The sequence below is a fragment of the Amphibalanus amphitrite genome, unplaced genomic scaffold, assembly GCF_019059575.1.
Source record: "Amphibalanus amphitrite isolate SeventyFive unplaced genomic scaffold, NRLGWU_Aamphi_draft 000908F_arrow, whole genome shotgun sequence".
In the NCBI taxonomy this organism is placed as follows: Eukaryota; Metazoa; Arthropoda; class Thecostraca; order Balanomorpha; family Balanidae; genus Amphibalanus; species Amphibalanus amphitrite.
The window spans coordinates 188727-210489 of record NW_024882402.1 but is presented as its reverse complement, the minus strand read 5'-3'; the positions used below and the strand labels follow the sequence as shown (position 1 = coordinate 210489).

Sequence of the window (21763 nt, the reverse complement as noted above, 5' to 3'; positions counted from 1 at the left end):
CGAGCTGTTGCTGCCTGGTGCCATTGGAGAGGGCAGAAGGTTCGTTGGACGTTTGGTTCGCATGATTTGGATGGCCACCGAATGCCGCCAAAGGAAACAAGCGAAGAGGGAACAAAAGGACTCGATATTCAAGACGGGGATATGCCACTATTGCCATCTCTTGGAAAATTGCTTCAGCCAGCTGTACCGCGAGTAGCTTAGTTGCAGCAGTTTAGTAGGGATACGCCCCTCGTATACGCCCCTCGACTTTTCGGCCGACCTTGTTTCGATACTGTTGGGTGTGGCCGCTACGCAACGCAATACAAGAAAACTTGACTAATCTAACTTCTCTGCAAGATATCGATACATGGTGCCCCCGGTGAGGAAAACACAGAGAAATGATCAGCAAATTCATTGTCGATAAGCTAGAGAAGTGCCAAGGGTATTCAGAGTGAAACTACGCAGCAAAACGATTGGATATTTTTGTGACGAAAGTGACGCAGAGCATCAAAGCAATTCAAGCCGATATTGAAGGTTATTTTAAAAGCAATTCAAGACGAAAGCAAGCTCAAAAGCAAGAGGTAAGCAAAAAAAAAAAGGATTGAAATACTTTCCATGTGATAATGCCTCTCTATCCACCACCTGAGAAATTTGATTGTAGAGCACCAGAGGATTGGCCAAAATGGAAGGAAAGCTACAAAATGTTTAGAACTCTACATCGATTGGATAGAGAATCTCAGGAATATCAGGTTACCTCACTGCTGTATCTCATGGGAATGCCAGACAGTGGTGAAATTCTCGATTCGTTTGGACTAACTGAAGCTGAAAGGGCCAACTTCGAAGTAGTGATGGACAAATTCACTGCATACTTTCTGCCAAAATCCAACAGTTCAGTGAAAAGGTCACAGTTTCATCAACGAAACCAGCATGAAAGCGAGACAATTGATGAATATGTCCGAGCGCTGTACTCAATGGCCCAGAGCTGCGGCTTTCAGCAGAAACGCGACCAGATCAGGGACAGATTCCTTGTTGGGGTCAAGGACACTGGTCTAATCGAACGACTTGCCCTTGAAACAGACCAGGAGCTGGATCACCTGATCAACTACGCAAAGAAATATGAAGCAGTGAAAAAGGCTGTGAAGGAGAAATCAGAAGAAACAAAGCATGCTGATGCTGTGCAATGGTCAAAGCCCAATCTGCAAAGCAACAAAAGGACCTACCATCCAGATAACAGGAGAAACAACCAAAGACAGCAAGGTGTTGGCACTCGTCCAAATCTTCAGACAAACCAGCCAATGACTAGGAACATGCAGGGAGCACACGACGCAGGCAACAGAAACCGGTACCAAGCTCCCCACTGGGAAACCAGTGGCAGAATGTGCAACTTCTGTGGCAGGAGTCATCGTCTCGGCAGAAACAACTGTCCTGCGTACGGAAAAACATGTGCAAGATGCAACAAGAGAAATCACTTCCCAGAAGTCTGCCGAAGCGCAGTACCTCATCAAGTGGCAGAAGTTCAAGCTGGAGTAGCAGAAGCTGGACATGCTGAGTCTGATGCATATTTGGGGCTCATTGAAGAAATGACTGGCTGCACAGAAATGAAGAAAGAGATGGACAAAGCAGAGGTCAGTGCAGTGGAACATGAACAGAACTCGGGGATGGTCATGCTGAAGATAGGCAAAGCGGAAGAAGAAATCCTGATGAAAATAGACACTGGAGCAGACGTCTCTGTCGTCAGCTATGACACGCTCAAAAAGCTGAATCTGGCTCACAGAATGCAAAAAGCGAACATCAAGTTGAACAGTCCCGGTGGCCAAGTGGACGTGCTAGGCAAAGTTGTCACGAAACTGAAGTCTCCAAATGAGGAAGTCGCAGACGTCGTGCTGTATGCTACACACAGCCTCGTCCGCCCGCTGCTAGGCAGAGAAGACTCACTGAAGCTAGGACTGGTAAAGCTTCTCAATGAAGTGAACATTCCTAGTGAGCTGTTTGCCAAAGAAGTTGGATTGTGGAAAACAACGCCGGTCAGCATCACGCTGAAAGACGGAGCTGTGCCCTACGCCGTGGTGACAGCACGCAGAGTGTCACTACCGCTGCAGCAACCCGTCAAAGAAGAGCTTGCGCGCCTGGAAAGCACCGGTGTCATCGAAAAGGTCAGCGAACCCAGCGACTGGTGTGCGCCGATCGTACCTGTGCCGAAACCAAATGGCAAAGTCAGACTGACTGTTGACTTCAAAAAGCTGAATGCCTCTGTGAAGAGAGAACGCTACGAGCTGCCAACCTTCGTGGAGCTGAGCAATGCCGTTCGAGGATCTGACACCTTCAGCAAGCTGGATGTCACCAGTGGTTTCTTTCATCTCCCGCTGGCAGAGAAGTCAAAGCACCTCACGACGTTCCTGACGCCGTTCGGACGGTACCGCTTCAACCGCCTACCGATGGGAATTACCCTGGCTCCGGAAGTGTACCAACGCAAGATGGCAGAGATGTTGGACGACCTACCGGGAGTCGTATTTTTCCAGGACGACATCATCGTGCACGGCAAAGGCAAAGAGCATGACAAGCGCCTCTCTGCAGTCCTGCAACGCATCAAAGAGACTGGCATCAAGCTCAACGAATCGAAATGCGAATTTCGCCGAAGAAGTGTGGCGTTCCTGGGTCACCGCCTATCTGCAGCTGGTGTCCAACCCGACAAAGAGAAGCTCAGAGCTGTGCAAGACATGCCACCGCCAGAAAACGTTCAGGAATTGAGATCGATGCTGGGTGCCATCAACTTCCTGACGCGCTTCGTGCCCAACGCTCAAAGCATCATGGGACCTATGCATGACCTCCTGAAAAAGGACGCCGAGTGGATCTGGGATCACCCTCAGGAAAAAGCTTTCGAAGACATCAAAAAGAAGATAGCCGAAGCAGGAGTCCTGGCGTATTTCGACCCGAAGTTGGAGACTGTGGTGTCTGCAGATGCAAGCTCCTATGGCATTGGAGGCTGCCTCATGCAAAAGAAAGATGGTGAGCTACGACCAATGCATTCTGTTCACGCCGACTGACCAGTGCCGAAAGCAAATACGCACAGATCGAGAACGAGTGCCTGGCAGGAGCGTGGGCGTGCGAAAAGTTCCACGGATATCTGTACGGTCTTCAACGATTCTCACTGCTTACAGATCACAAGCCGCTAGTGCCGCTCATCAACGCCAGAGACATCGCTGATACGCCACTCCGCTGTCAACGTCTACTGATGAGTCTGGCAGCATACGCTGGAGAAGCTGTCTACACGCCAGGCAAGCAGCTGCTCATTGCTGATCTCCTCTCACGCAAACCCGTCAGTGAACAACACTCGTCCGACGAGGACGTGGCGGAAATCGAAGCCCATGTCAACGCCATCATGTCAGCCTTGCCCGCAAGCCACGGCAAGCTTGAAGACATCGCGCAGCAACAACATCAAGATCGAAAGATCCGTCAGGTCATCAACTTCACTGAAATCGGATGGTCATCTCCTGTCCATCCTGACCTGCTGGAATTCTATTCAGCTCGTGGATACTTCAGCGTGTCCTACGATCAAACCAGCAAACCTCTACTGATGTACGGGAGCCGAATTGTCATCCCTGAAGACATGCAACGTGAAATGCTACGAAAGATTCACGACGACGGACATCTGAGTCTGGTCAAGTGCCGACAAAGGATCGCCGAGTCAGTCTGGTGGCCTGGTATCAACGGCCAACTGAAAGCATGGATCGACCGCTGTGGGTTCTGTCAAGCACACAGACGGCGGCAGCATGCAGAGCCACTCCAGCCCACCGAGCTCGCCGATGGCCCGTGGAATACAGTGGGGGTAGACTTCGCTACCTGTGAGGGCCGGACCTTCCTCATCGTCGTCGATTACTTCAGTCGCTGGCTGGAAATTCTTCACATGACGTCAACCACCAGCGCAAGCACGATCGACCGACTCAGGGGTCTCTTCGGACGCTTCGGAATCCCAGAGATTCTTCGTTCCGACGGTGGACCGCAATTCTCTTCTCAAGCCTTCGCCGACTTCTCCAAAACGTACGGCTTCAAGCACATCATGAGTAGCCCTCACAACCCGAGAAGCAATGGAGCTGTCGAGCGTGCTGTTCAGACAGCCAAACGTATCATTCAGCAACCGGATCCGACGCTGGCGCTTTTGGCATACCGGAATACTCCACTGGAAGTCACTGGACACAGTCCAGCACGCCTGCTCATGGGACGCAATCTGAGAACCCGACTACCAATTCATCCGGTGAACATGAAGCCGCAATGGCCTGACTTCATCGAACTTCAGCATCATCATGATCTGCAAAAGCTTCGTCAAAAGGAGGGATATGACAAGAGGCATGGCGCAGCGCTCCTCGACCCTCCATCAGTGGGTGATGACGTTCGTGTGCGTCATGACGGCGAGAAACACTGGAACGGACCAGTGCGCGTCATCGGACCAGCTGCGCAGCCAAACTCATTCATCATTCCGTCAGCTACCACGCAAACGCCTGTCGTCCGTAACCGACGTTTCATCCTTCCGATTCCACCCGATTCTCGCCCGAGTCCAGATGCTGCTCTTCCGCCAGTTACCCGACCAGCATCCTGGGACATCGCTGCTCCACAACCGTCTCGGAGCTCACCGCTGAGTGCATCACCGCAAAGTGCACCGTCGTCCACGCCGCAATCGCCTCCGGCATCGTCACAAGCACCCGAGGAACCCGAAGAACTGCTGCCAGCAGCAGAGCCGCCGCCACCGCCTGCTCAGCCTGCCCAGAGAACGGGTACAGCACCACCAGCAGCAGCTCCAGCAGGAGCAACAGCAGCACCGGGCGAGCTTCCGCGATTCACGCGCAGTGGCCGTCGTGTGAAGCCCACAAAACGTGCGGACTATCATTATTACTAAAGTGGTGCGACACGTAAAAGTTTTGGAACCTGACATTTATTGTTCCCGCTTAATTTGCATTACGCTTAGCCAGCTTGTATATTTCATTGTGCTCTCCCGCCTGACCTGCGCGTCTATTGAAAGGGGGGAGGTGTACCGCGAGTAGCTTAGTTGCAGCAGTTTAGTAGGGATACGCCCCTCGTATACGCCCCTCGACTTTTCGGCCGACCTTGTTTCGATACTGTTGGGTGTGGCCGCTACGCAACGCAATACAAGAAAACTTGGCTAATCTAACTTCTCTGCAAGATATCGATACACCAGCCACAAGCAAAAGCATGCACACGGTGCTGCCTGAAAAAGGATTAAGAAGAAAACGGATTCAGTGTCTTCCAAAGAACATGTCGCAGCGCATGACAGGAGCCGCCGTAAAATATTCCTCTTCGCCGTCCCATTTCTCCGCAGAGGAAGCTTTCCCCGGAGAAACCCATATTAAGTGAGTGGGCTTATCCGGAGGTGCCTGACACACTACCCCACGCCTCCCATCTGCAAAATAGCCTCTGTCTTATTCCTATACACCATCGCGACATAATAAGGACAGCGCCGTTTTCTATACGGATGCACAGCCGTGAGTAAAGTGACACCCACTCGGGGTTATGGAAACCCATGACGTCATCTATGCATTAATGTGACGTCACTCAGATGGTAATGTCACAGGGTCTGATAGCTCAGTCATGGATGATATGACACCATGGCTCAGTATCTCATCCATGGCTCAGTTGACTCGGCGCCTTGACTACAGGAGAGTCGTGCTAGGAGGAACGTATGCTAATGGAACTTCTCGGAGTCATGCCCTTGTTTGGAGTCCTCTGACACCCACTGAGACACCTGAGGACTTGGTAACGTAATCGAAATCGCAGTACCAAGTGTGCATCACTTGGTTCTCGACTTATGCTTCGCTCATGTCTCTAAGAATAGTGTTAGCAGAGAGGTTATCGCCAGCAAGGCTTAGCTGAACCAACACATTTCAATTATGAACACCTGGCACTTCCATATTGAGTCGACATTTAAACGACGTGATCTTGGGCACGTGCCATCATAGGTCACCAAATGTCAATGACAATGTCTTCCACCGAGACAAGAAAGCAGTCATTGCTTCGTCATCATAACATTCTAGCATTTATGTTCTACTCAGGATCAAATCATCAAACATCGTTTAGCTCATTTCGTGTCAATGCTCTTTCCAGTGGACGAACAGCAAGCGCTGTCAAGCAAAGCGGGTTTGTTACCAACTGAGGAACCGCCGCAATCTTTTCCAGGCCCTTGACGCCAAAAGATATTCCCAAACCTGTAAACTGTCGGGACTTTATCAGCTTTTTGGTTATGGACCGATTAGGACAGACACCAAAGACAGGTGGTTCCCTTTTCTCTCAGCAAGTACTATGAGAAGCCCACTTCATATATCAGTGCAACAAAAACGTAAGTTCGCCCGCCCGACCAAAGGTAGGTATCAGCGCGATGAAACGGAAACGATTTTCCACCCAGCTCGCGATCATGACGGATTGGCAGGTCCACCGCTAATACGAGATGATTGACATTGATTGGCACATCAGTGCACCACAACCGTCACTACCCAGTGACGTCAATTCCGGCCGAGAGAATGATGAGATCATGGAATGTTACGATTGTTGATGTCAATCCGCCCATAACGATCGTCGTAAATCAAAGTGACGCTGACTGACGGCACTCCTCGCATTTCCGCACGTGAAGATGTGACAAGGATGCTTCCGCTGCTGCCATAGCTGACTACACTAAACCCGCCTGAACTGGACGGCATTCATCGCTCCTGGAAACGAACATTCATGAGATGAAAAGCAGCTCGCAGAAACGACGCATTCGCTTATCGACGCTCAGCATCGGAAGCTGAACAACTCGAAGGGAGCACATTATGCTGTTGTTCTAGCAGGCTAGAATTGTTTTGTGTGTTCGTGCATCAATTCACGTCGATTTGCATTGCTATGAAACTCCCAGAGCGGACACAAAGGAACTTATTCCAAGCAGGTTAGATCGCTAGAAGAGAGTGCATTTGCTTACAGCTTCGTCCGCATGAGGCAGAGTATATGAGCAATGAGTGCGGTTATGTGAAACAAATGTCGAATACAGCTTGAAAGCGTCACAGGTCAGAGAGATTCCCATATGTCAATATGCAAACCTGAGTGACCGGTTAGAGCAATTTCTAACTTCCTGATACATTTGTCAAAAGGGACAAACGGTATTTTCAAGTTAAGGAGAACATTTGTCGCTCCATGTCGAGGATGAGACAACATGGAGAAAACATTGGCGGTCTCAAAATGACAAACTTGCTCGTGCAGATATGAAGACGAACGTGTTCGGGTGACCTGCCGGTGATCTATTCACATCGTAACAACAAAAAAATATTCCCTGAAAAGCTGACATGGGCCGACGACTAGCTTCTCGAGCAACGAACCCCGGGTCGGCCACCTATTTGCATTTCAAAAAATTGGCTTCCTGTTTAGTATTTACACCAGCCGTTTTCGTCACGGATGTTGTCAGCTTTCGAACCGCTATCTTCAACTATGTCTCCTATCAGAAAAAGAGCAACCGGATTCCAAGGCATCACCTCATAGCTGGTGGTGTTTGGTTTCGGTATCAGCTTTGAAAACTGTAAAAATTGTGATCGGCAACAATATAATAAATTATTGAATTCTCGTATTACCTCAAATCACCGACAAGCATGCGTCAAACAGCAGCAGTGGTGAGGTCATGGAAGTTCTGACTCATGTTTTCTCTGTGGGTGAATTGCCGGTAAAAAATAAAAGGCGTGGGAAGTTAGTTCAACGTTTTAGTTTAAAATTCCAAACCCGTTAGCACAACTCTGGGTTACACCCGGTTAAGTGGGCCACGTAAACTTGACACGAAAAATGCATGACAAAAAGTTTTCAACCAGGAGGTACTCTGACTCACATGACCCATGAGAGTACAATGAGTACCACTTAGTCATACATGGTCATACTCTAGCCATCTCTGGCTAACTCAAACCCGGGGTCGGCAGAGAACGAAAGCCGCACAAGTAAACCGATAAAAAGACGTCCTTTCCCTACACCCAAATACCCTGACATTCCCATGCCCATGGGGAACAAAAAGTGAGGTTCATTCGTACCGCAATAACCATCACCCCCCGCGAAAATGTAAATCGGCTCTCTCCTTCCACACACCTTGCCACCCTAACCCAAATATTGCTCTGTTAACCCCTAAATGCGTCACATGCTAAAACTGGTGACTGCGCCGATTTCACGGCGCATTTGTTTAACTTATCAACCACACCCGTTAATAAAATACATCTCCAGAAATCGCTCCTCGATCATCACTGGCATTCTCAATGACAAGGACATTTAAAAATCTGATCTAGTAGACACGACCGGATGGGATGAGCGTCACATAGATGACCTCATTGACGAAAAGCGAGTGATAGGATTAGTCAGCAATGACGGCATTACGATGGTATTGGTATCACCAATGAATAAATCGGATAATCACCTCGGTCATGAGATTGAAAGAGCGCTGCGATCTAAGAAACGTCGAATGCCGAGAGTGTCAGTGGGCACAATCATTGGCATTGCGTTCTTTGAGTGACTTCATCAGAAATCAAACCACGCAGTGTACTAAGATGAGAGTACATTCTTAGATATCCACCGCAGGCAGCTATGGAAAGTAACTGCAAACGCGCAGTTCGCACTTGTAATCTACTAAAGTCGCAAAAGTTAGAAGGGAACGCACTCGACTAACTGACGCCCCCTCCCTCTCAGTCATATCACAGCGCAGAAGCCTCCCCCTCTCCCACACCTTCCCTCGGAGTCACCCCACCCACCTGGTTCTTTTGTCCGATCCTGTGCGCGCGCGACTGCGCCTGCAGATCGTTCTGAGGGTTCCAGTCCGAGTCATAGATGACCACGGTGTCGGCAGTAGCCAGGTTGATACCCAGACCGCCGGCGCGGGTTGACAGCAGGAAACAAAAGTCCTGTGACGAGAGAAATGGGACGGATGTAAAGTGTGGGAGTGAGCACTAGCAGTGGTTTGGGCAAGGTTCGGGTAGAACGGGATAGGATTAGCTCCATAATGATACATCACAATCCGTATTAATACTCAGTGGCCGATGAGCTAATTAACAAACACAAAATCTAAAAGAAAACATGGAATAAAATTCAAAATAATGACGTCATCCATTGTTTCCTGAATCTGGGTTTCAGTCCCACCAAATCCAAAGAACCCACGCCACCATTTTTCACCAGAGGCCACAACCCTTCTGACTCCTGTCCTCTCCCCATATCCTCCCTCTCGTCGCCAGTCCACGCCCCACGAACCTGCGATCCCTCAGCGTTGAAGTGATCGAGCGCCTGTCTGCGCAGGTCGCCGCGCATACCGCCATCGAGCCGCTGGAAGGGAAAGTGTCGCAGCTGCAGGTACTCGGCGAGCAGGTCCAGCATGCGCACCATCTGTGAGAAGATGAGCACGCGGTGTCCGCGCTCCCGCAGCCGCACCAGCAGCTTGTCCAGCAACATCAGCTTGCCGCTGTTACGCAGAAGACCCTGGGGGAGAGTGGGGAGGGGTTAGAAGCGAAAAATTCAGATGGGCTAGCAGTACTCCGGGAAAAAGTGTGGGGGTCGGCAGGAGTGGGGAAGTCATGGCGAGGGTTTAGCGACGACACAAGGCAGTCACTTGGTGGAGGAATGGGCTAGCATGGATGTGACACAGGAGAAACGAGGAAAGGTCGGGCAGGAGTGGTTTGGCCACCTTTGAGGAAAAGTTGGCTGGGACGTGAAGGTTGTCGTATGGAGGGGCTAGCTGGAGGGAGGGCTAGCAGACAGGAGGGAATGACCGTGCAAGATAATAGTCCAAGTTTTAACAGAATAACAAGCTCGTGCAAAAATATGTGGCACACGTATGTAAAACACATCCCACGAATGTACCAGAAACTGGTAGATGGCCTCGGCCCTCACACCTACCTGCAGTGCCTCGTTGTTTGCCAGCCTGACGTCCGGATCGGGAGGCTTGGTCAGGTAGCCGTGGTTGCAGCACTTCTTCAGCTCCATGATGACGTTGACCAGGGACGGCGCCGCCGCCTTCAGACCCTTCTTCAGCATGGTGTAGTTGCGCGTCAGGATCCACTTGTAATACTGCCGCTGCAGCGAGGTCATGCCCACTCGAAGGATCTGCTCGACTTTGGCTGGTAGCGATTTCTCGACGTCCTTCTTGACGCGGCGCAGAAGGAACGGTTCGAGCAGTTTGTGCAGTCGCGCATAGGCCTTGCTGCCCTGGTCCATGTCGACCTCAAAGTTCTCCCAGCGGTCGAATCTGTGGAAGGGAGGAAAGGGGTGGGGTGAGCTGCGGTATTCACATAACCTACAGAACCGTAATTAAGATATGCAGCAGCGTAGTGGCCCTGCTGCCGGTAAGTATGACTTATCTTAAAAAGACAATGAATACAAACCCATAAACAACGGCGCAATAAATATCAATAAACACTCAAATACTATGGTAATGTGCCACGTCCCATGTCAAAGTGGTAAACAAAAACGCCAGAAGTGATTCCTCCAACACACCTAGCAACATCAGACCCAAGATTCAAGCAACCCTCTCAACCCTCCCTCCCCGTTCAACCCTCCTCGGATCGGTTCAGATACCTGTTGGGCATGATGAAGTGCAGCAGGCTCCAGAGCTCCTTCAGGCTGTTCTGCAGCGGTGTGCCTGTGATCAGCAGTCTGAAGTTGGTGCTGAACTCGAACAGAGTCTTGTAGAGGAGCGACTCCTCGTTTTTGAGTCGGTGAGCCTCGTCGACTAGCAGAGCAGCCCAGCTGATGGCGCCCAGAAACGACTTGTCTGCCGACCGAGGGGTGGGGGTGAAGATGGGAGCGCGGTTAAATGACAGAATATTGACAGAAATCGGTAAGAACGCCTCATTGCCCCATTTAAACACAACCGTGGGGGAATGGACTCAGTGCTGTTCCTATTACATAAAGGCAATTTGTGGCGAGGCAATCAGCACAATTCGTAATATCCCAGCCCGTCGGTCTGAAACACCTCAGCCTGTCATCGCAATATCTAAAGCCGTCAATCTGTAACACCCCAGTTTGTCAGCTCGTAGCAGTGTGTAGCCGAGGTTCTAAGATCCCAGCATTCCAGTTAGCCAATCCATAACATCCAATGCGTCTCCGTGACGTGAGACAGAAAATCCCTCGACTGTCCCCACCTCGTCATAAGAGAGTTCGTCACCATCCACACGTCATACCCACGCTCCAGTCTCCAAAATGAGATTAGCACCAATGCTCTGACTCGTCGCAACAACGACCACTTCGCATTACCACCTGACCAAATGCGACCGACGCCCCACATTAAACTATGCATGAGATGCTTGAGTTTCAGGGGCGAGGACTAGGCGTCATCAGCATTATGTATGTATAGTGACGTATACCGCCATCCAGGATATGACATCACTTGGTGACGAGTATGACAAGTGGTGGGGATTGTAGTTTTAAGAAGAACATTGCATTCGGCAGCCAGCTACAGCGCGTATTTATCACAGGGCTACAGACCCACCTGAGAGGGTTTCAGGGACGTGCTTGAATCTTAGCCAAGAGCGTTGGAAAGACTGTATAAATGGCTGCATGAGCATCATAATGTCTACGGTGGGTGAAATGTCCGACTATCTATGAGTATTACGTTCCCCATGCTGAACGCAATAAAAACGCGAGACTGAAGGACCGAGAAGTGATATGGCAGGAGGGAATGGGAGCAAGCAGACTTATACAGACGCGTCAAGGTCGCAGTCAGACTCGCACGATATTACACATACCTTTGAGCAGAATCTCGTACGAGGTCAGCAGCACGTTGAACTTTAATCGCTTGTTGCCGGGGAAGCACCACTCGTACGTACGAATCTGGGGAAATGGGATGAAACAGCTCAGTTATATTAAATCGTTAAACTGCAACTAGAAACAAGCGCATACACAATGAAAAATTGTTGGCTTTAAGACTAATAGCATCGTATACATTATCATCGCCACCGGCATATTGGCATATTTAGAGATATGATTTCAATGGCCTGCACCTAGCACGAATGGAAACAACAACTTCACATAAACACGCCCCTTTGACACTTAACAGAAAGCACTCTAGGGTTTAAACAGATAGCCAACCAGAATAACTGTATCAAAAAGAAAAGGACACCAAGTCATTGATGTGAAAAGGACACCAAGTCATTGAAAGCACTCCAGTCTTACACCCCCTCCCCCTTCCTTCCACGAATACATCCCACCCCACCTTCAGCGCCCACACTCCGTACCTTTTCTCGTGACGACACATCTCCCAGGTAGGTGACGACATTCATCTCAGGCGCCCACCGGGCCATCTCTCTCTGCCAGGCGGGCAGAGTGGAGAGCGGCACCACTACCAGGTACGGTCCGTACAGGTTGTACTGGTTGAACAGATAGTACAGGAAACAGGTGGTCTGGATGGTCTTGCCCAGACCCATCTCGTCGGCCAGGATGACGGAATTTTCTCGGCACCATGAGTGGACCATCCAGTTGACACCGTCGAGCTGGTAGTCGCGGAGACGCAGGTCACCCTGGAGAAGGGGGAAGGGGGAGGTCAATCAGAAGGTAAGGGCGTAAGGAGCAATTAACCGGGGGATGCGACTGCCAGTAGCCAACAGCACCGCTGAAACCCAGCAAGTAGGAAACGCTTTCTTGCAAATGGTCAACAGTTATTGCAAGAACAACAGTTACTGCAATAGTCAACAGTTTTTTCATGTGCCATCTCAGAAAATAACTAACTATGACCCAATGAAGCAATACATCCCCATTCATATTTGATCCCCCGGCTTACAACTACCTCCTCCATGCCTCTCTACCTTCATCGCCCTCTTTTCTCCATCCCTAACTCCTTTCCATCCTCCCCTCCCTCGCTCCTCCCCATCCTCCCTCTCCCTCTCTCCTTTCATACCGAGACTCCATTGAAGAAGCTCGGCTGTTTGTTGAAGGAGACAAACTTGGGCCGCCGCTTTAAGACGGCGTTCAGCTTTGTGGGCGTCTTTCGCGACTGGCTGCGCGCCACGAACTCGTCGATGCGGTGCTCGAATTTTTTGGCGATGAGCGTTCCGTCCTCCCAGGTGCACTCAGAGTACGGCAGGTTCTCCCACTTGACCAGGTAGTCCGGGTACTCGTGGCCCGGCTTGGGGCCCTCGCCTGGCGGGAGGGGGACATTGATACAATGCAGCAGTAAATGGGGGTTACATTACAAATCACACAGGGTTCAGCCCTGACTCTAGCCCCCGCTGTGCTTTCGGGTCATTACTCAAGAGCATCAAGCTTACTATTCCACAACACAGCCCGAACCAGTGTTACCCTCTGTTATTCCCACCCCACTGTCCTTTCTTCTGACAAAGCGCAGGGTGGTTCTAGCAAAGCTTAACGAGCTCAACCACTTCCAGTTCAAACACGGTGCTTACAACCGCTGCAAGTACGCTACAAGCAACCCCAGTGGCGCAAGCGTTCACTATGATATGATGATACCCCATCACAATAGTCCCGCCGTCCCCAATCAGCCGCCTCACCGATGATTCTGTCCACCTCCAGGTAGCTGGCCACCAGCCGCTCCTGCAGCTCATTCTGGCACACAAAGTACTCAGCGTCCTCGGGCTCACACGCGGCCAGGTAAGCCTTCACCTCCTCCTGGCGCTTTTTGTAGTTGTCGATCTTTTTCAGACCCTTCACCTGCAAACCATAATACTGCGGCACAGCGGCGGCAGCGGGCGAACACAGCGGCATGAGTGGCGGGATCTGGCGGACGGAACGGGAACCACAGCCTGCCGCGCGGCCGACAGATGGCGGGCCGGTCGGCGGCCGCACAAAGCGTCAGTTCCGCAGCCGAAGCGTGGTTAAGACGGTGAAGTGCAAAGTTTAGACGCGACCAGGTGACAAGAAGAACAATCAAAACATTATTATTCATATCAAACTTGACGAATTATCATTAACATTTCATAGTTCTTTCCAAATTCGATAATTCACAAATATCAACACGAGAAATGCAGAATGCATATCAGAACGCAGCGAATCCTGTCAAGAATCCTGTAAATTCGTAACCTGATCACGTCAGAACCGGGGGAGTTAAGTGCACGAGGCCTGTTCACCCGGACAATGAGTTAAACACCATTCTACCAAGCACCACGCCTAGACACAGCGTCAGGACGCATGCTCGCGCCCAGAGAGAAGGGACACGATGGGACGGTAACCCAAACCATGATTACCTGGGTGGGTTGTCTGTAGCTAATTTCACTATGGAGCTATGAGAGGGTAGCCTATTGCTCAGCATGAATAGAGAACAGTCTGTTCATGCAGCGTTAAAGATGAGTTACGGCAGAAAAACCTAGACGCAAGGTATCAGGGGCGCGTTCGTCAGGGAGCGCAAACGCAAGCTCCTAGCACACGCTTCTTGTCGCCTACGATAGGAACATGTACATTGGTCACTCCCAGTTGATCCCGATTTTGGAATGAAAGTTGCGGCAGCCTCGTTAGTTTACCTTGTATATGCCTATCCTTCTAACACATCCAGAGGGCTGAATGATGGTGTCAAAGGAGAGCTGTATGGCTGTACGCCAAGAGGAACTTCTATTCATCAAACAGAATTAAAATTACCAAACCATGCGCAGAAAGAAGCAAAGAAAAAGACTTGAAAAGTAAAGAAACAGGAAAGATGTCTGTATGGACAGTTTTAAGGCCTAGTCGTCATTGATCGAAAAATAAGTCTGGCACGGAAGTTACAAGCTGTGATTGTGGAAAACAGGCCGCATACACGAGATCCATCCGACAAGCATGCAAGAATAGCAAGTGACCAGCCACGTACAACCAACATGCAAACACCTACATTCACCCGACAGGCATGCAAGGACAGCAAGTGACAAACCACCTACAACTAGCATGCAAACCCAGCACCCAGCGAGCGGATCGCCCGGAACACTACCGCCTAAATGGTTGGAATGTCGTGGGTGCCGGACCGATTCCGGGTGATGTCTCGCAGGTCGTGGAGGGCTACAGTCATGCGCAACAAAGCAGCTAACCGGAATAAGCACCACCAGAGGCATGGGTGATGAAGGAAAAAGGATGCCAAATCCCGCCACTGAACGAGGTTTTAACTAACATCGCTTGTTAACGTGATGTGAAAGAGAACGACACCACATGGCAATATCTGTAGATGTGTTTCGAATGAATATGAATTAAGCTAAACCAGCTCAGACTCGCTAATGAGCCTTGCAGTACAACACGAATAGTTTCACATTTCCAGGGTGTACTATCGGTGTCCAGTATCCAACTAGTAAATTATTAAAATAAGGTGAAGTATGCAGCTCTCAAGACGTGCTGAGCACAGGAACATGACACTACTTCTAGACGGACCTGGCCTTCCGTCTTTCAGGGCCTGACCGAAAAAAATAGGTACCGGATGAAAAGCAGCTGTCCCATCAGTTCTGACAGCATGAACATATTAGAGCTTATGCACTCGCTAGAAGGTCCGAAGCAAAACACTAACTACCAAACGTCCATGCAATCAATAAAATGGTTTCATTTCTTTAGCTTTATTCGTCGGTTAAGGTTTCACTGTTAAATGTTCGGGCCCCCTGGTCCTTCTGTTCGGGCCCCCTGAGCCTACCTGTCTGCCTTTGTTAAAAACTACGTGAGAATAGGATGTGACTAGAAACGAAGGATCCACGTAAGCAAGTCAACCAACTACATAACCATCCACCGGATCCACTCCAATAGTCACACAAACGACCGATCTACGTATTGTCTGCGTCCAGATTGGCCATTAGCCAACTACAGGATGTGGTTCCGCATTGAATACACTAAAAGGTCCGACCAGCTACACCATGCGTCTGATTAGACTGATGAATACACTAAGCAATACGCAGTCCGTTTAACTACTCAATATAGAATGGGAATCGGACGAAATAGCGGTGCATAAGCCCTAAGCGTCAGACCAGGATTGGGAGTTCATTATAGAGACTATTAGGTATTTGAATATTTTGGGCGCCTCCGACCATCATAATATGGAATCAACAGGCAATAAAAAATATTGACCACTAGGATGCCCTTATACTAAAGATATTGGTAACTTCTCACCGAAAGTAACTCTCCTACTCTCTCCAGATCGAAGGGCCCCACCAACTTACCCCCTGCGCTTTGAGCGTGGTTTCCGACTCCCAAGTGTTGTGCAGGTGCGACCAACCCTTCCACTTCAGCCAGTACTGGGTCTCGTGGGGCTGATCAGGGTCGTCAGCGTCGAAATCGGCGTTCGGGTCTCCGTTATCCTCCACGGCGTAGACGGTGGTGGCGGCGCCCGTCGCTGCAAGGTCAGGTCAGGTCAGCGCATTCAGTTTAGGTCAGGGGTCACATCAGGCTAAGGTAGTTCGGGTCAGGTAAGTCAAGGGTTACGCATGTACGGTCAGGGCAGGGCAGGTAAGGCCAGAGCCTACACCTGGGCAGGTCAGATCGGGTTAGATCAAGGCCAGGGGTCACATCACCTCAGGGTGGGTCATGCCGGAGCAGATCAAGTTAGCGGACAAGGTTGGGTCATGACTCTATGACTCAACGACAAACTCCCTTAGCATTACCCCGTACCTTGTGTGGACAGCTTCCCCGCCCCTCAAGTAACCGCCCCACTGACCTCCGACCTTGCCGACGCGGTCCGCCAGCACCCTCTCGACCGTCTCGCCGGTGTCCTGTTCGGCAGCGGCCACTTGGGCCGGATCCACCTCCATGAGGTCATCCTCGTCTGTGGCCTCCTCCTCGGCCTCCTGGTAGTTGACCCGTGACCCGCCACGGCGGCTGATGTTACGACTGGAATAACGTGGGGTTACAAGTCAGCTTTTAGACTTTAGAGGAACAGTGAGTTGACGCGAAGGAGCATGTGTTAAGGCGAACGGGCAGGGGTCAGTGATATCATCCGGACTGGGGTTCAGTTACCTGCGTCAGGGCCCCCGGGTAGGGTTCAGCAGAATGGGAAACCGCGACCAGTCAAGGTTAGCTTACGCCCATCCATTTTCTGTTTTTAGCACGAAGACACACGCCTAAGGCAGCGATATTTGTATTGCCTTGTCGACGAATTATTCACAAAACGAAGGTCGATTAATAAAAAATACGGTCCTGAAGCTTCCCTTGGCCAGGTTCATGGGTGCAGTTGAGCCGTCTGTCTATGCACCACACACGCCAGACGTATCCTATCTTTCTGTCCCATCTTTTTCCCGTCCCATCTGTCAGAACAGGCAGCGAAATTAAGTCCATCAAATGACACCCGGCCGCCATGTCGGTCCGAGGCCTCGTCGCACACACCGGTTTGGCCCGGTATATTCGTATTCCCACCAGGGCAAAATCTTACAAACTGCCGCACTACTATTCAAGACATTTGGTAACATGAACATTGAAGAATGCTACCATAGGGAGCCGTCACTATACGACGGCCATCAACATACGATGGACTCAGATGATGCGCTAAACCCATTTTGCATTTAATAGCAGCTGAACTACAGCTAGTGCTGCCATTCTACGGCATTTATCAGCTTGCGCCCAGTAGCCCCTGCAGCACATAAACATTGAACCCCCGTCATCCATCCCTTCCTTCTAAACGCCAGTGTCATTGACCTCTGACGCTGCAAACTACCCCGTTTGGCCACCGTTCATATTTTGCAGCAGCCCACGCCGCCCGCTACCGCGAGGGGGTGGGACGGTTCAGGGGGGAGGAGGTGGTATGTGTTTGTCGGGCGGTCAGCTGTTGTGACCTTGAGCTGACCCTGGCACGGTGCCAGACGCCGGCAGCGACAGAGGCGGACGGTGGGTCGATACGCGGCGGGATGCAGCGCGGCTGGCGGGCGCGGCGGGCCGCGAGCGGGAGGGTAGGTGGCGAGAGAGTGGATCGAATGGGCTGGTTGATGGGTGGCGGGTACCCACTACCCATGGGGCCTGGGGTGGTAGAAATGTGGAAGAAAAGTAGTGTGGACGAAATCACACTCTACGCTGCTAGAACTACTAAGTAAAAAAATAAGTAACTGATTGCTTTATTGTGTTCACTTGTAGTGATCTATATCGCAGTGTAAATGGACTCTTCGACACTAATTCGACACACTTTGACTTTTGGAATGTGTAACTGACCTGTCTGACGGTGTGACTGACCTGACGGTGTCACTATCTGACGCTGTCACTGTCTGACATGTGTAGCTGACCTGACGGTGTCACTATTTGACATTCTGACTGACCTGACGGTGTCACTGTCCGACGCCGTAACTGACCTGACGGTGTCACTATCTGACGCTGTAACTAACCTGACGGTGTCACTATCTGACGCTGTAACTGACCTGACGGTGTCACTGTCTGACATGTGTAACTGACCTGACGGTGTCACTGTCCGACACTGACCTGACGCTGTAACTGACCTGACGGTGTCACTGTCCGACCCGCTCTCTGATGATTCGGAGAGTTGCCGGCGGCGGGCGGGAGGTCTCTGACGAGCCGCCGGCTTCTTACTGCCTCCGCCGGGCCGACGGGATGGCTTGGGACGCTCCGAGACGTCGGAGTCCGAGCCGGAGTCGGAGCTGCCCCACACTGCGTTCGACCTGAAATCAGAGTCAGAGTCAGCCAGAGTAAAACTCCTGAAACCCTTCCCGATCCCAAGAAGGGCCACATTATCGTCAACAGTAACAATAGCTACGAGTATAAGCTATCCTCACGAGTCAAATGTTCCAACTTCCAACTACCGAAGATGTTATGTCACGACGAATATACCATCAGCTTCATTAACTGTATAAACCGTCCAAAGCATAAGCGCTTGAGATAGCCCAGCCACCATAATGCAACTCAACCAGCACTGACATCTTCCCCTCCTCAGCGTCCTACCCATCCCCCCTTCCCCCCCCCCCCCATCGTCCCCCCCCCCACTCCCCAGTAACCGGTTTACCGACCTCCTTCGGGCGCGGGCCGCTCGGCTCGCCTCCTCCTTAGCGGTGAGTCGCTCGGGCTCCTTCCGTTCCCGGCCCGAGCGACGGATTCCGTACACGTCCGGGTTCTCCTCGTACGCCTGTGGGGGTTAGATGATAGGTCAGAGGGTCACAGTCGGCGGTTAGAGGGTCACAGTCGGCGGTCAAAGGTCACAGTCAGCAGTCAGAGGAGCATAAGGCACGGTTATGGGTCAGGGTTACAGTCAGGTTCAGCGGACAAGCTCATGGGCCAACGAATCGGCGGTAGCCTGTCGCCAGCTTACACATCAAGTAACCGATCACAAACAAGGCATGGGCCAGAGAAAGAGGCAGCATACCCGCTGTTTGCAAATGTTGTAAAAAAAATCCTTCAAATCGTTTAGCTTTACCTCTCCAGCTTCCTCTGTTGATCGCTATTCCCGCACGTGCCCCAATCACCAATGTTACCCTATCCTCCCCTCCCCCAGCCCAGCAACCGGAACCAACATCCCTCAGCGCGTCCCAACATACCTCTTTGATGTCTGAATTACGCGCCGTTTTGCGCCTGCCCTCGGAGCGCGCCGCGGGACGGGACGACTCGTCATCGCTGTTGCTGCTGGCATCACCCGAATCACTGGGGGGAAGGAAATATAAAAATATAATGTGGATAAGCAAGAGGGAGGGAAATTGCTTAACGTCTGGTACACGAGCTTATGAAAAATATGATGAAAACTAAGATATGTAACACTGGAGTACTTATTTTGCCACAAAGTTTAACAGAAGTACGTTATTACGCCCAGGCACTACGGTCCAGTGCGGACAAAAATAGAAAGACTTACGGAAACGTTCTTCAAGAACAAGCCAAGTTTTAATTGATGCCATGGATGTTATGTTAGGGCGTGATGCCTTGGAGGTTACGTTTTGCCTTCAACTTCAGCAACACCGACAAAGACGAAGATGTGTTGTACCGGTACGTCTCGCAATTCCAAACACTATACCATATGACCTTTCCCGTGTTTAACAGCATGTGACGCCTCCGCCTATTCATCAGTCTAATTACCTGCCGCTTCCACCAGATGACGATTGCTCGCTGCCCGACTTTTCAGACGCAGACTTCTCCGACGCCGACTTTTCGGAGGCTGACTTATCGGACGCCGACTTATCCGATTCGGATTTCTCCGATGCTGATTTTTCCGAGGCAGACTTCTCGGAGGCGGCCGAGTGCTCGGAGGCTGCTGACTTATCCGAGTCAGAGTCGCTGTCCTGTGGGGGAACGAAGGCCAAAAGGAGGGATCGCTGTCAGATCCGGCGGAGATGATTATAAAAATGTGATAGCAGCTTACCTGCAAGATGACTGCCTGATGGGGCGGTTGGCTGGTTGAAACGGAGGTCTGCCATTGTTCTTGAAAAGTGAAAGAACTTGCTCTCGGTTGCGCTTTATTTCGCCTGCGTTACTATTTAGTACCAGATGAGTTTCATTGATATAGGTAAATTATAATGTACGGGTAGTGTTTCCCATGCAGCAAGTGAAACATCCTTCAAGTTAATGCTGCTTTTATTTATTTTATACGAGTCCCATTAATTTTACACAGGGTTTCTTACATACACAGTTTACACTGTTTCTTGTCACGACCCCTGTAGCTCAGACTGGGAACACTGCATTGGGATAGTGGTATCGTCACTAAATCAAAACTTCTTAGGGGTATTGATTAATGGTTAATTTCCAAGTTTTAATCTTAACTACGTTTACTTTCAATATTTGAGTTAGTATATATAAGCTCTTCTACCAGTTCATCCAGCACACTGCCGATCCTAGAATGCTGGTGACTTAAAATTGGAAAAGGCACATTTTCGCATCTCCAACTGCAAGGTCTTTCTGGCGTCGGAGATCCGCACAATTCATTCGCGTAACCCCTTTTTCATGAATCATTTTTATTTGTGCACATCTCGGAAAGTTTGATCGTGTATCCTGGCGATTCACGTGGGTTCACCACGGTGAACGCACCCCTGACCCGAGCGCACTTATTGTCTGGAGTGAAGCTCTTGGAAGATGAGTAATCTAAGGCTAGCCATTGCTCGGGTGTCCGTCTTTCTGTAGGCACCGCACCATACTGTGCGGATGCGCCACGACAGTGGCTTCTGCCCACCATACTACGGTGGAGCTCACAGCGGACGAGTGATGCATCAGTCCCCCCTCCCTCTCCTCCCCCCGCGCGACGTGCAGATCCGTGCATGCCAGTCGATAGTCGATAACAGCAGAAGTGGGGTGCGGCTGTTATAGCCATCCGGTGTGAAGTGACGTCTTCAGCTGCCCTACGCGATAACATGATTGCCCAAACACGCTGGAGGGTCGGGTCCTACCATTCAAGCTTCCGTGTATGTGTCAGATTTACCTATGATTCCGTTTTTGGTTGACTGTACCTTTTCTCTAGATCGTCACAAACTCTCCAAATTATCAGTGTTTATGGTCTCATGGTTGACCTAATTTGTTGTTGTTGTTGGATTAGGGCGCTCAAGCGTCCGACTTCGATGGTGTCTTAGTTCTCTTCAGTCTAGTGCTCTTCTCTTGCGAGGCATGGCGGTACTAAGCGGTACTAAGAAGATTGAAGGTGAATGGAAAGGACTGAGCTTGGAGGGAAAACGGCAGTGGCGAGGAGCTAACGTCAACGGGTCATGCTCCAGAAGTCAGTTTGTCGTTAGCCAGATGATCGATCCGCTCCCCCCCCCCCCCCGGCATCCCATCCCTGCACGCCAGCCTCCCGTCACCGTCGCGCTGTGTATAACGGTACGAACCAGTTCCGCCTGTCCCACAGACCCGGGCCGTCACCGCACCGCCACTCTTCAATATACCGGTGGCTCGCCCCATCCGTAGCTCAGCTAGCGAGTCGACCTAACACAGCGGA

General features: G+C 50.7%; 1 protein-coding gene across 1 annotated transcript in view; it reads right to left on the bottom strand.

Moving 5' to 3' along the window:
* The window catches only part of LOC122367921 (chromodomain-helicase-DNA-binding protein 1-like), a 60129-nt gene that overhangs the window by 22230 nt on the left and 16136 nt on the right, over positions 1-21763 (bottom strand). The window contains exons 6-19 of the mRNA XM_043341454.1: positions 19921-20123; positions 19392-19494; positions 18867-18982; positions 18342-18521; positions 16580-16752; positions 16086-16258; positions 13476-13635; positions 12866-13107; positions 12207-12488; positions 11718-11802; positions 10549-10744; positions 9871-10219; positions 9229-9453; positions 8736-8885 (exon numbers count right to left, since the gene is read on the bottom strand). Coding sequence (XP_043197389.1) covers positions 8736-8885; positions 9229-9453; positions 9871-10219; positions 10549-10744; positions 11718-11802; positions 12207-12488; positions 12866-13107; positions 13476-13635; positions 16086-16258; positions 16580-16752; positions 18342-18521; positions 18867-18982; positions 19392-19494; positions 19921-20123 — 2637 coding nt within the window. The remainder of the gene's footprint in view (positions 1-8735; positions 8886-9228; positions 9454-9870; positions 10220-10548; positions 10745-11717; positions 11803-12206; positions 12489-12865; positions 13108-13475; positions 13636-16085; positions 16259-16579; positions 16753-18341; positions 18522-18866; positions 18983-19391; positions 19495-19920; positions 20124-21763) is intronic.